The following is a 14,394-nucleotide window of genomic DNA, read 5'->3' on the forward strand; positions in this document are numbered from 1 at the left end:
CCAGGTTTGAGAAACACTAATGAAAGCCAATCAGAGTAAACCAGTCTAAAATACTGAGCTGCAGTGTCGATGAAACGGATGCCTCTATTTCCATAATGTTGACTGAAGACCAAACGTGTCATTACCATTATTATAGCCACTGGTGGTAGCAGGAGAGAACTGCAGGCTGATGAATTGCTCTTTGCTACTAAATGGAGGATGCTCTTTTATTTCTTCAACAGCAGTCTTCAATAATCTCAGGAGTGATAGATTTGCAAGGGTGGTGGAAAGACAGTCCAACAGCTGTTTGGCAGTGGAGGTATGCTCAAATTGATATGTTTTGTATGGGAAGGGGTGAAAATCACTTGGAAAAGAATTTGTGGTGAGCCAGGATTTGAACCCAAGCAGTGTTAATCCAGAATCTGAGCCCTTAACTATGGCTGCCACACTGTCACTCCCCATGGAGATTATGACCAGGCAGTTTAAAAGGCAGAGGAGGAGAAGGAGGAAATGATCTCTCATTCAAACGCAAACACAGTGTAATATCTTTATGATTGCCTGTAACATCTAAAAGAGCCTACACTTCTGGAGTCAACACTTCTTTGGACCTAAATACCACGTCACTCACGATTTATATCAACTCTCCCTCCTTACTCTCAGGGAAAATTTCCTCTCACTTATCAGGAGAAACAGAATGAAGATAGAGTACATGAGCCAGCTTCAGTTAGTGACAGACCAGCTAATCTGGTCTCTCTTCAGCTTCCAACGGAAGGTCCTTTGCAACCCAGGGCTCACCTGTGGTGGGAGCTGGGAATATAGATGGGTTTGCTGAGACTTGATTCTAAAGGACAATTTAATGGCAGAACCCAAGGACTACATTACCCAGTTAGCCATAATCCATCCTAATAATTCTGTATTTTATCCATACATGTGCTTCCATATCGTAAGATGTAATTGATGGCGTGTCATAGTTTTATAGTTTTAAGCAGCATTTTTTCTCTCAGTGATTCATTAAGTAACAGTGTACCTTACAATTAATGACATCTTAGATTTGATGAAATATGGTAACTACAGTAAACATATATTGAGTCTCACTATGAGTCAAGCTCTAGATTAGACCGGAGATAGAGGAATGAAAGAAATGGAGTCCCCAAGACCGAGGAGCTAGAAAACAAGAAAACAAGTACATGCATGCCCAGACCTGAATATTCTGTGGGGACAGAACGTCAGTTATGGTGGCTGGAGCACACTGTGGGCATCCACTGGCTGGAGTGGTGTGTGTGTGTGTGTGTGTGTGTGTGTGTGGTGGTGGTGGGTGTATGTGTGTGTGTGTTTAAGAGTGGGGACAAGAAGGAGAGAAGTGGGGAGATATGAGGCTGAAGAGATAGTCCAGGACCAGACTATTAACCAGTCTTAAATGCTAACCTAAGAAATCTAGGCTTTATCTTTTAGGTCACTGGTTCTCAAACATTTTAGTCTCATGACCCCTTTATATGCTTAAAAATTACTGAGGACCACAAAGAGCCCTTGTTTATATGCATTATATCTACTAATATTCACTGTATTTAAAATTAAAGCTGAGAAACAAAAATATTAATTCATTAAAAATAACAATAAACTATTACATGTTAACAAATAATATTTTTAATGAAAAAATAACCATATTTTCTAAAACAAAAAAAATTAGTGAGAAGGGTGCCATTGTTTTATATTTTTGTAAATCTCTGTAACATCTGGCTCACGAAAGACAGCTAGCTGGCTCTCATATCAGCTTCTGCAATCTATTGCGATATGGTTGAAGTATATGAAGAAAAGAAAATCTGGTTTCATGAAGATATGTAGTTGGAAAAGGGAGGACCCTCACCGACTTCCTGAAAAGGTCTCAGGGATGCCTAGGGGTTCTTGGAGCACACTATGAGAATTGCAGCTCTTGGACAGCAAAGCCATTGAAAGATTATCAGCAGATGACAGGCAGCTAATTCTGCAGGATGAATTAGAAGGAGGTGGCTTGATAATAGGGCAGCAAGCAGGGAGACTATTAAAAGGGTCCAGGCCACATGTGTATGGTGATGCATGGTAATTAGTCTTTGGGTGAACACGATGTAATCTACACAGAAATCGAAATATAATGATGTGCAACTGACATTTATATGTTATAAACCAATGTTACCACAATTTAAAAAAAAAAAAGGGGTCCAGGCAAGACCACAGGAAGCCCTTCACTAAGCAGAGACAGTGGGGATGCAGAGAAATGACTGGCTTCACAACATGTTAGAGTCCACGGCAGCTGGTATCCAAATGCATGTAGGGTGGGGCAGAGAACAAGGCAAGGACGACTTCAGGCATTCAGGGTTGGAAGTCTGGGTGGATGATGATGATAATAGGGTACAGATAAGGCATAAGAAGATTATTTCTGATTTTAGCTGGCCAAACAGGAAAGGAATGAGCCATAAAGAAAAATGATCTGAAGATTCTAGACCAATGACTCAGGGAGATCCAGACAAATGGACAGGCCCTGGGAAGCTTACCTATTTAAATTGATATACTCAATACTGTTTAGAACGATACCAAAATAGCATTTGCCTTAAGAAGGTAAATTTGATTTCCTTAAAAATGCAAATATCTCTGAGAGTTATGGAGAAGTTCCTTAACTCTCCTTAGTCAATGAAGCACACCTTGTCATTAACTAGTTTAGTCAGATTGCTTTCCATCTTAGTGGAACACATGAGAACTTCAGATCACAACCATGGTAGGACAACAGGCCTAGGCAGGGACCATGGTGGGGACTTTGGGTCTACTAGGGGATAAGGACAAGCATGGAGGAAAAAGAGAGGAAAAATGTTAATCCCTTGTGGAAGACATTACTATATGGATATTTCTAGTTTAAGAAGTGACTGGAGGGGAGAATAAAGTCACAGGGTAGCTGGTTGGCAAGAAGGGCTAGAGCTGAAAAGGCACAAAGATAGTTTGCTCACTTTAAAATATTTTCAGAGTCTTCTGCTCAGTTGGAGAGATCAGAGGAGAGGCAGATCATTCCGTCAGAAATGAACTCCATGCTCAACCAGTTCCTCATTTTACTCTAGCCTGGAAGAGTCTAGAGTGGTGGGTAATATGGACTTTGGAGTATACGTATGCATAATTCAAGCCTGAGACCAAACATAATCCACATGCCCCAGATAAAGAGGGCAGAAAAGGTGGTATCTTTTTCTTCTAAATTCTACAGGTTAGGGGCCCAAATCCACACCAGGAGTTCTCTTTCTCTTCCTCCTCCTGAGTAAGATAGGGGCCTGTGGACAGGTCTTTGGGTTGAGCAAAGGGTTACTCTGTGTGGTCAACACAGTCCAGTATATGCAGAGGGTGCAGGAGTGAGCAAGCAGGATGTACCAGCAAAAATACAGAACACAATTTAAGAAATATAAATGCCTGGATGTAGAGCAAACAAGTTACTAAACATAATCACTCTAAGTATCCAAACAACTTTGACTTGAATAGATATTGGTATACAAAAACTTATTTTTATAAGACCATAGTAATTGTCTTAGTCTTCTTAACAACGAAGTAACACAATGAATTTCCAGTACACAGCCCCCAGGCAAAGACCAAATCTGCTAACTCATGACTCAGTGCCTCTCCAGCAGTGTCATGTTCTTAAAGGTCTGTGATGATACTCCTCACTTTCCATTATTACGTTTTTTTGTGGGGGGGGGCGGTGAGGAAGATTGGCCCTCAGCTAACATCTGTGCCAATCTTCCTCTATTTTGTATATGGGATGCTGCCACAGCCTGGCTTGATGAATGGTGTGTAGGTCCATGCCCGGGATCCAAACCCGTGAACCCTGGGCCACTGAAGTGGAGCGTGCAAACTTAACCACTACGCCACCGGGCCGGTTCCTCCCCTATTACTCCCCTATTACAAATCGTGACATGCCCTCAGCAAGGCAACCTTGATCATGTCAACTTCCTCCTCTGAAGAATGAGATCAACGATAATTAATGTCCCACGTGCCTTGTAAGGTATAGTGAGGATCAAATTCTGTAAAAAAGTTATGTGACCAGAAAGTCCCATGCAAATGTCAGTTACAGTTGAGCTCCCAGTTAGGGTGTACTCCTCTCTTCCAGACAGGAAGGCCCAGTAAGGGAACTGGCATTTATTGTAGTCCTTCTATATGCTGTGTTATCTTGATATCTTATGTGGTGGATGGTCAGTTCCCATTTTACATATGAGGCTCACGGAGGTTAATAACTCACCTAACATAAGTCACCTACTAAGTGGTAGGGCCAGGATTTGAACGCCTGTCTTCGGCTCAAAACCCAGGTATTCTTAGCACTAGCTTCATACCTACTCTATTACATAAAAAAGAAGAATGAACACAGCATTTGGTTTTTACATAACCACGAAGGTTCTCATCACCACCCTCATCCTTATGCTTTCAGTTGTTCCAAGGTATCATATAGAATGTGAGAAACCTTCCCAAAGGGCTAAAGCTGGAGGATGAAACACTCACTGTGGAATGGAGCCCAAGAAATAAGACAAAGGCAGAGACAGTCAGTTGTAATAAAAGTAAAATATTAAAACCTCAATTGCCCTGCCTGCCAAGGACTGCATCCCTCAGCCCCTATCAGGCTCACGCAAGCCCCAATGACTGCTGATTGTGATGCAATGATCCAGAGAGAGCCTGTATTTTTTCAGCCCCACCTGACATCACCAATAGGAAGCAAACTTGACCAATCACGGTTATAACCACCCCTGTCTAGCCATAGGGACAACAGAGGGGCCACACTGCTGATTTTTCCTGTGTGTGGTGGAGGCACCAGGTGGGAGAGAAAATGAGCACGAACAAAGAGGTCAGAGAGACTCAGGTGTGAATTCCAACTCCATCACTCACTACCCGGTCACCCTGGGTCAGTCCTTAACTTACACATTGGTAACACTTCTTCATCCTGAAGCACTTACCCCTAGAATGAATGAGGTGATGCAGGTAACTGATCAGCAGATGTCTGTGAACACAGCAGGCATTCCAGAAGGAGCAGCTTCTCTGAAGATAATGATGACTCATGAACTGGCTCATGTCCACTAGTAACACTAGTGAGTAATTGCTTGTTGTTTTTTTTTTAAATAGATATTCTCTCTGATAGACTAAAGATGACTACAAGTTCTTACTACTCTTCCCTTTGAGAGGTGGAGTCCAATCCCTCTCGCCTTGAGTCAGGGTTGGTCTTAGTGACTTCCTTGGCCAAGACAATGTGGCTGAAGTACTGCTCTGGGACTTCCAAGCCTAATTCATAAGAAGCCTTGTAGGTTTTGCCCTGGCATCACAGCTGTGGGCTGCCATGTAAGAGGTCTGACTGCCCTGAGGCCACTATGCTGTGAGGAAGCCCCATGTTGTCATGTGAAAAGGCCTCAGGGAAAAAAAGATGTTGGGCCAGGCCCGGCTGTTCCAGCCTCCAGCTGTTGGAGTTATTCCAGCCCAGATCCTAGACACTGTGGAGCAGACAGTCTCTGCCAACCCCTGCCCAAATTGCAGATTCATGAGCAAAATAAACGGCGGTTGTTGCTTTAAGCTACAAAGTTTTGGGGTGGTTTGTTATGCAACAAAAGATATCCAGAACACTCTCTTCATCAGGTTTTTTCCCCCAAGATAAAAATATCAGTTTCCTGGATTACATAAAGTAACATACTAAGTTTATGGTGACTCTGTAGTTCTCAAGTCTATGCTAGACATTAAAAAAAATTTTGTTTGTAGACAATGTTAATCCAGGCATAATTTAATAACAGGCTGACCAATGACATCTATGAGCTATTGTATGTGTATGTATGCATGCCAGAGTTTAAGTTGTCTAGGATTTTACTAAATATCCAATTCCTCTCATGAAAAAAAAAATGCTATAAATAACAGCTCTTCATCTCAGTGACTTGTGAAAACCGTTCTCTGGAGTCAGACTAATTGAATCTAGTGCCCATGTGCTCCACCCTCCCAGCTCTGTACAAAGCTGGGTTCCTGTCCACAATCAGCTATCTAGTAATCAGGGTGGTTTATCGAGGGCCATTACCTACCTCCTAACCAGCAGGAAACCCACTCTGGGCTGCTTGCATTTCTGGGCAAGCTTGCAAACAATGAAAGTATTAAGACTAAGTTGATTTCCGCAGCTATCCAGATAGTGTTTGAGGAAATCTCCTAGAGCTTTCACATATGCTCCACTTGGGAGGATGGGCCTTGTTATAGCATAAAACTTGACTCTGAACCATAGAATACTTATTTAATGCCTTTCAAATAATATATAACCTTATAATATAATGCAAAACCTGGGGCATACAATCAGCATAGGTGAACTCAACAAACATTCTGCTGCCTCCCAAATCTACTCTGCTCTTTTTCATTTCCTGTTTCTTCTGCCTGCAAAGCCTGCCTCCCCTTCTTGAGGGGGGTCTGTGTGTGCAATCCTATTTATCCTTCAAATGTCCTCTCTCCCATCAAGGCAGAGTAATCACTCCTTGACGACATTGCTTCTTCAATCTGTAAAGCCTTTTCTCTAACAAGCAAGCTTATCATTAAAAAAAAAAGCAACAAACCTATAGTCCAATAGCATACATGGAGAAAGAACATGAAAGTCCCTCTAACTCTTGGCGACATTCCACCAGGCTGAAAACAGATCTGTATTTCAAGGATTAGAATTCAGTAGCAGCAATGAGTCAATTAAAATCCAACCAGAATGCTGTCTGTAGATAAAGTGCTTTGCACTGCAGGGTGCAACAACCTGAATTGCTAAATTCTAAGGGCTGACTGGTGATTTGCATCTCAATCTCTTTTCATGTTATTTTCTTGGCAAAAGTGAACAAGGAGCCACTCAGCCTAGGGAAGACAGGTCCTCTATTTATCTCAGTAAGAACCAGACAAGCACAAGGAACTCCAAGTTTTCCCAACTCAATGGCTTTGGTTTGACCTGGAGTGGGCAATGCCTGTTCTCCTAAGTGGATCAATCTGAACATCAAACCCAGCAACTGGTACTGGTTTTTACATTTACTCAGTGACAATTCCAATCCCAAAGGCTATACAGTCACGAAGCAGCAACTGGCACTTTGTGGCACAATCCTCAAAACACACAAGCAACACGCAGAAAGTCATAACCAAACACTGTTCATTCTACAGCCAAACCTAAAGAAATCACATTTTCACTACTCATTATTTAAGAACATGCATAATTATGCAAAACATTCAAGGCAAAGGCTGTACAGTCACTCAATGGTATTGGGTTCTATGTGACAAAATCCATAAAACAGCCTACCATTCCCTCTCCATGAGGAACCTACAGAGGGCCATACTGGAACACTCTTTATTCTGCCACAAAACCAAGAGCAATAATGTTTTTAACACTCCTTCTCAAATTAACCATGCTTAACATGCCAATTTAGAATTATTAAAACGGAGTCTACATTACAACTGACGCCAACGGCAATAGAAGACAGTGCAGAGGGAAAATTTATTGTCCTCCCTCATTGACCAAACTCCCATCTTCCTCTAGAAAGTGTGTAAGTTTCTGGCACTGGACAGACAATAACACTGGTATGTTCTAGCAGAGAAGAAATGCAACATCAACTTACTTAACAGTTGACAATAGAGGGCCTGTAAACTTCTCTTCATGGTATCATCTGGTCCTTCTTGTCCTCCAGTTTATTCATGATTCTGTCTAGGAAGTTGGGAGAAGAAAATTGTTACATCCAGGGAACATAATTCCAGTCAATAATCAGAAAGAACTCCACTCAACATGATCCTGGTTGTAAAGCCTGACTTTGAAGAGAAAAATTCTTGGAATGGATATACCACAGTTTAATTTATAATAGTCTATGTTACAAAATTGCCAATTAATCAATTGGTCAAATCCTCAAACTATACACACCACTGAAGGAAACTCAGATGGGCAACTAGAGAGTGAGAATTGGGCTGTGGAACTTTTGAGGACTTCTAATTTACCTACCCCGCATCTCGAGTCTTGAAACAGGAGAGACAAGAAATTTCTACACTCATTTCCGCTATGGTGCTCACCAAACGAAATAACCCAAAAAGCTTCACCACGCTTGAAATTGTATTATATTAAATAACTTTTCTATTGTTTTCTGATTACAAAAGATACCTCCAGTATAGAATATTTGAAAAATACAGCTAAACAGAAAATATAAATAATATACAAGAAAATACAAATTATCTCTCTCTCCAGTCTTTCGAATGTACACTTCTATTGGTCTGACTCATTTAACGTATTATACATTCTAATTTTTCTCCCTAGCAGCAGAAACATCTTCCTGTATTGTTACTTTACTACTGTATTTTAATTGGCACACAGTATTTAAGATAAATTCCTAGAAATGAAAGCACAAGGACACAATTTAACTTTTGAAATATATTGCCAAATTACCCTTCATCAATACCACCAGTATATGAGGCTATCAATTAGACTGCAACCTACCCAATGATGGAAATCTATAATTTCTTTCCATCTTTGCCAAGTAAGTAGGCAAATATTCCATCTCATGCTTTAATTTGCATTTCATACGTTTATCAGTCATTTGTCTTTTTAAAATTTTTAATTCACATTTGACAAAGATTCTTTAGTCAGGTTCCTGAACCTTCTCCTAGGCCCATCCATACACTTCCTTGTAAAACCTAGTTTTAGCAGGAACTCTGCTAAGTCCATTTAACCAGAACCTCCTACTCTCAATATCTAATCACCCTCATTATTGGATCAGGCCCCTCATCTTCCACCATCCCCCAGGCGATGATTACCCTGGCCTGTCTTCAGCAAGAATCCTGTTATGTCAGTTTAGCCAGAACCGCCTGATGTTTTCTCTTAGCAATTTTCTATCCAATGACCACCTGCTCCTTGGCTATAAATTCTCACTTGCCCATGCTGTATTAGAATTTGAGCCCGATCTCTTTCCCTCACAGTAAAATCCTGTTGCAGTGGGCCCTATACCTATATTGATGGTCCTGAATAAAGTTTGCCTTATCATCTTTAACAAATGTCATTGAATATTTTTTCTTTAACAGATTCTTTAACCGTTCTCTACTGGCATGCTGGGGTTTTTTTCCTCATGATACCCCAAGTGAAACTGATAAAAAAAATTTTATTGAGATATAATTCATGTATTAAAAAATTCAGCCTTTATACACAATTCAGTGGTTGTCAGTATATTTAACAGTTGTGCAACCATCACTAGTACCTAATTCCAGAATATTTTCATCACTCTAACAAGAAACTCCCATGTTCATTAGCAGTCATTTCCCATCCTCCCCTCCCCTAGCCCCTGGTAACCACTAATCTACTATGGATTTGCCTATTCTGTACATTTCACATAAATAACGTTATACAACAAATGACCTTTTGTGTCTGCCTCTTTCACTGAGCATACTGTTTTTAAGGTTCATTGATGTGGTAAAGTATGCTTTTTTCCCCCTTAATTTTTGTAAGAATGTACACACACATATTACCATGATTAGAAAGGCCTTCCTTAGTCCAAGATGACATAGTTGCCTGTATTTTCCTCGGGTGTGGTTGATTTCCTTTAGATCTGTTTCCGGACTTTGTATTATGTTTTACTTCTCTGTTCACTCATTCTTCCACTATAACAGTAAGTGTTGTTTAAATTAAACTCTTAGTAGAATTAGTTCTCCAATATTACTCTTCTTTTTTAAGATTTGTCCTGTTGTTCTTCAAGCTTGTTTTCCCCCCAAATTAACTTTAAGATCACTTTACTAAATTCCAGAAAAAATATCATTGGGTTATAGTTGGAATTATCTTCTACTTGCTTTATTAATTTGGGAGAGAGTTGATCTCTTTAAAATCCAAGTGTGGTGACAAAAAAAATAAATGATATTTTAAAGATTGTAGCTCTGGAGATAAGAATTCCTTTCAGAGGGTGAGAAGTGGTCTTTTTTGGGGGGTGGGAACAGGATACAACAGCTCAATGACTTCTTTGGTTAGGCAAATAAAAGCCCCCCTAAGTGTGATCTGGCTAAGAATGGGAGAAAGAGAGAGCTAAATTGCTCTCCATTATAAAATAATAGGAGGGTTGAGTTCCCAAAGGCTAGGAAAGTGGGGCTAAGTAGTTCAGAAATCACAGAGGCTGAGGAGATGATAAACAAGAGATGTTGAGAGACAGGCAGAGGCAATTCCAAAAGACAGCAGCAGGCAGGAACTAAGAATAAAGGATAAAGTGAGAAATTCCCCACAGAGGACGACCCATGACCTTTAAGATGTGTAGTCTTTAATTTTTCATTGCTTCTTCTTTTACGCTATTTGTACTTACACACTACATCTGTCCTCTTCCACCCCCACAACACTTATCCACCACTAGTATCCTTAAAACATCAGCAAAACTCTTATACAAAATATCCTTGTGTTGGTGTGCTCAGCTGGGCAATGAAAGAGAAGAGACTGTCCTGAGACAAGGTGACCGGAAACAGATGTAGGAGCCACAGGAGCTATAAGCGATGGTTAGTGGGCATCTATGGGTGCTTAGGACACGGTAAGTACTTGTCGACACAAATAATCCATAACTAACCTATAAATCAAACTTGGGGCGAGTTTATTATGAGCCAACCCTGAGGACCATATAGCCTGGGAGAGTCCTTTCACAAAGGAATGGAGCACTCCAAAGAAGTAGGGGTGTACAGAGTAGTTATATACTGTCAAATAGCAAGCATCACATATAATTGGAATGTCCCTTTTACAATAGTCACAAGATTGCTTTGCTGGCACAGCAATTCGGTGAACACAGCGGGAACACAGCCGGTCAGTGGTCACAAGGTGGGTGGTCACAAGGTGAGCACAGCAGGTTAGCAATCAATCCTTAGTTTAGGGAGAGATGTTTATCCTTAAGGAAGTGCCGATGTGGGTGAAGTTACATCTTTATCTTTAAGGGCATTGTTCTTGCCTCTGGGACATAGTAAATACTTAAAGCAGATATACAATGTATGCTCGATGGCCACGTCAGGCCAAATTAGTTTTATACCAAATGGCTTCCTCATATATTCCAATATATCCTATTGCTTGTCATTTACTTATCATACTCAACAAATGTATACTGAATAAACAAATGAACAATCCAGAACAGGAGAGCAAAGAAATAGCTATAGTTAATATTTGATCTAGGGGAACATATGCCCCTCAATCATCTCTGGAAATGCTTAAAGATTTTCAAGAAACAGACATTCTACAAGGCATGGAAGAGAGCCATTTTATTCTCATATCAAGAAACAACTGAGCCCATAAATCTGGGACACTTGGGATCATCTGGGTTACATAGGGCTACCCCAACTATAAGCACCATCTGGCCTAGTAGTTATTCAAAATTAATCCTTATTTAAGTCTTTCTGTGGAGTTTTGTAGTGTTTTTCCTTCATTTAAGTACTACCGTCTTGTCGAGTTAATTCCTGGCATTTTGTATTTATGTTTTTGCCACTGTGATGGAATTTATGTTTCCATTATATTTTCTAATTGCCTCTATATGAAAATAACTGAGCTTTGTATATTCATTTTGTGACCTAACTGAACTCACTCCCTGTTCAAATGATGGCTTCTTGTTGAGTTTCTTGGGTCAACTGTGCTGCTTTGGATAGATGGAGAGCCACAATGAGATTCCATCAAAAGCCTCTTTTTAACTGTCCAGTAGGAAACACTAATTCTATCTGGTCTCTCATGGAATAATTTAGGAGCTCCAGTGATGACAACTAATTTCTGGGGTGAAATCCTAAGAAAGTATAGAGTTTTAGAGCCAAAAGGCTGAATAAAAGAAAATGAGAGAAAAAGATGATGAAAACATCTGACCAAACGCATCGAGACAGCGGCACAGGGGGGACCTCACTGATTATTAGCACAGGGGAAGCAAGGAGGTGCAAGTAGCCCGAACCACTCCTTGATGGCAGCGAGCCTAATAGAATCCTGCCTCTCCCTTTGGCTTAAATGGGACAGTTATATCCATTCTGTGGACCCAGGAGGGAAATTTCTCTTTCACAGAGCACTTAAGTTGCAATTAGAAATGTTCATATAGCAGAGAAAAAGTAATAAACAGCCAAAGAAAAACCTCTGATAGTTTATATGCAAATTAACCTGAAATGACAAGTTTATAGAGAACAAATAAGGAAGAATAGCCAGGAAAATCCTGGAAAACTAAAATAAAAAACTCAACAAGGTGGAGTTAGGGGAGGGAGGGACTGCCAGCCCTACCAGACATTAAAACATACTGTAAAGCCTCTATAATTAAAACAATTTCATATTGACACATGAATAGGCTGATTATATATGGAAATTTAGGGTATGATAAAGGTAGCCTATCAAATCAGTGGGCAAAAAGATGAACTTTTAAATAATTGTTGAGAGAATGGCAGAGTAATATGGAAAAAGATAAACTTGTACTCATTCCAAACACCACACATGAGCGTTAAGTTCCAAATGGGTCAGACATTTGAGTGTAAAAACGTAAAGTATACAAGTACTAGAAGAAAATATGAGTAACTTCTATTACTTGGGAGTAGAGAAGCTTTGCTAACTCTGAATGAAAGTTTGAAGCAATAAAGAAAAAGGTAGATAAACTTTATGACAAAAAATTACATGCCAAAAAAACACTACAATTAAGTAAAAATACAAATGGAACATTAGAAAAATGTTCAACTTATAATAAGCAAAGAGTTAATATCCCTAAAATTTATTTATAATCCGAAATCAATACCCTTCCACTGCATTAGCAGTGGAGACAAATTAGCATTTGGAGACATGCACAGACTGGTGAAAAACTTGAGGTGCCCGACACACATGCCCCTGGCTGAGGTCGAGCAAGGCAATGCTCTGTCTTGTTTCAGCTTGCATAATGTAAACAAGCGGCCTTTCCGCAGGCTAGTTAGTGCCACGTTCTTAGCATTTGTGAGCAATTTATTGATATCTCTGTTTGAAATGGCCCCCAAGCATAGTGCTGAAGTGCTGTTTAGTGATCCTTAGTGCAAGAAGGCTGTGATGGGCCTCACGGACAAAATAAGCGTCTTAAATAAGCTACGTTCAGGCATCAGTTATAGTGCTGTTGGCCTTGAGTTTAAAGTTAATGAATCAACAATACATATTAAATAAAGTGTCTTTAAACAGAAAAATATAAAACAAGGTTATGTATTGATCAGTTGATAAAAATGTGACCAGAGATTCAATGGAACCTAACCCGGTATTTCCCTGGGAGCAATGGTTCCGTATTCACTAATTCAGTGCTCACAACAACTTTATAGAACATAACTACTACAAATAGTGAGAATCAACTGTATTTGAGTTGAGCTTTAAAATATTTTGTGAGGCAAAGAATGAAGATGACCAACGATCCAGGCCAACAGTAGAGCTTGAACAAAACAAAACAATGGCTTTTCATCTCTCTTGGACAAGGGAAGATCTGACTAAGCTGACGGCCAACATACCTTAGAGTACCCTCTGGGAAAGTAACGAGGATGGAGAGGAATAGGAGAGTTGACATGACAATTAACATCGCAGGCCTATGAAGAAGTTTGGAAAGGAGCATACTCCATTTTACAGCTGAGGATACAGACACCAAGAAGTCAAGGTCTTTGCTCGAGATCAAACCCACCAGCTATGAAACTGTGAGCTAATCTCTTGACTTCTTTGATACCTGGATTCCTTGTTTGTAAAAGGGGTAAGAATGGTACTTAATATGCTTGCTGCAAAGACTGAGACAGTGCATGCAAAGTACTTGCCCCAGAGCCTGGCACACAGTAAGTGCTCAGTGCGAGTTAGCAGAAGGCAAGATACGACACATCAGGTCAGAGCTCACCAACCATCTCTTAACTTTGCTGCCCCTAAGCTGGAAATGAACCAAAGGGCTAAATAGCCCCGTTTGTTAAATTCAGTGTCTTATTTAAATTGGATTTAGAAATTACTCTTAGGAGTATAAATTGAACTTTAAGGTTCTTACTTATAATTTATACCTTTTTCTTTCTTAAAAAGGATCTGAAGAAGCTTACTACCAGATACAACCTGTACACCAGAATTAATAACATGTCAAAGCACATTAATGACATCAGAAAGAGAGATCCAAAATTATGTGCAGAAAGGGGGGATTAATTTTACCATAAGATGCAATAATACATTCCCCTTGGAGCTTCCTGAAAATAAAAGCAAAAAACAATAGCTAGCATCATTTTTTTCTGGCTGCATAAATAGAAGTACATTTTAAATCTTGTTCTGAAATACAAACCTAAGCATTAGCATCCTCAATAGTTTTATAGAATGGGAACAGAATAGTCACATATTCTGTGGCTGCTCCTTATCAACCCACAACAAAAGCAAAGGTCACCGTGTTAAGTAATAATTCAGGGAAAGCATTTCAATGAGCAGCACGAGCACCACGGTATAGAAGAAAGAATCAGGCA

At 40.0% G+C, this 14,394-nt stretch overlaps 1 protein-coding gene across 4 annotated transcripts in view; it reads right to left on the minus strand.

The window, feature by feature from the left end:
- Positions 1 to 14,394, minus strand: part of TMEM108 (transmembrane protein 108) — a 315,682-nt gene that overhangs the window by 148,869 nt on the left and 152,419 nt on the right. For 3 of the 4 annotated variants that reach the window (XM_087430561.1, XM_004419363.3, XM_087430560.1), the window contains exon 3: positions 7,578 to 7,663. In XM_087430561.1, the coding sequence (XP_087286687.1) occupies positions 7,578 to 7,617 (40 nt within the window). In that variant the 5' untranslated portion in view covers positions 7,618 to 7,663. The remainder of the gene's footprint in view (positions 1 to 7,577; positions 7,664 to 14,394) is intronic. The other variant, XM_004419362.2, reaches the window with a different exon arrangement.

Source organism: Ceratotherium simum, chromosome 5 (assembly GCF_057802395.1).
Source record: "Ceratotherium simum simum isolate JZ-2026a chromosome 5, ASM5780239v1, whole genome shotgun sequence".
In the NCBI taxonomy this organism is placed as follows: Eukaryota; Metazoa; Chordata; class Mammalia; order Perissodactyla; family Rhinocerotidae; genus Ceratotherium; species Ceratotherium simum.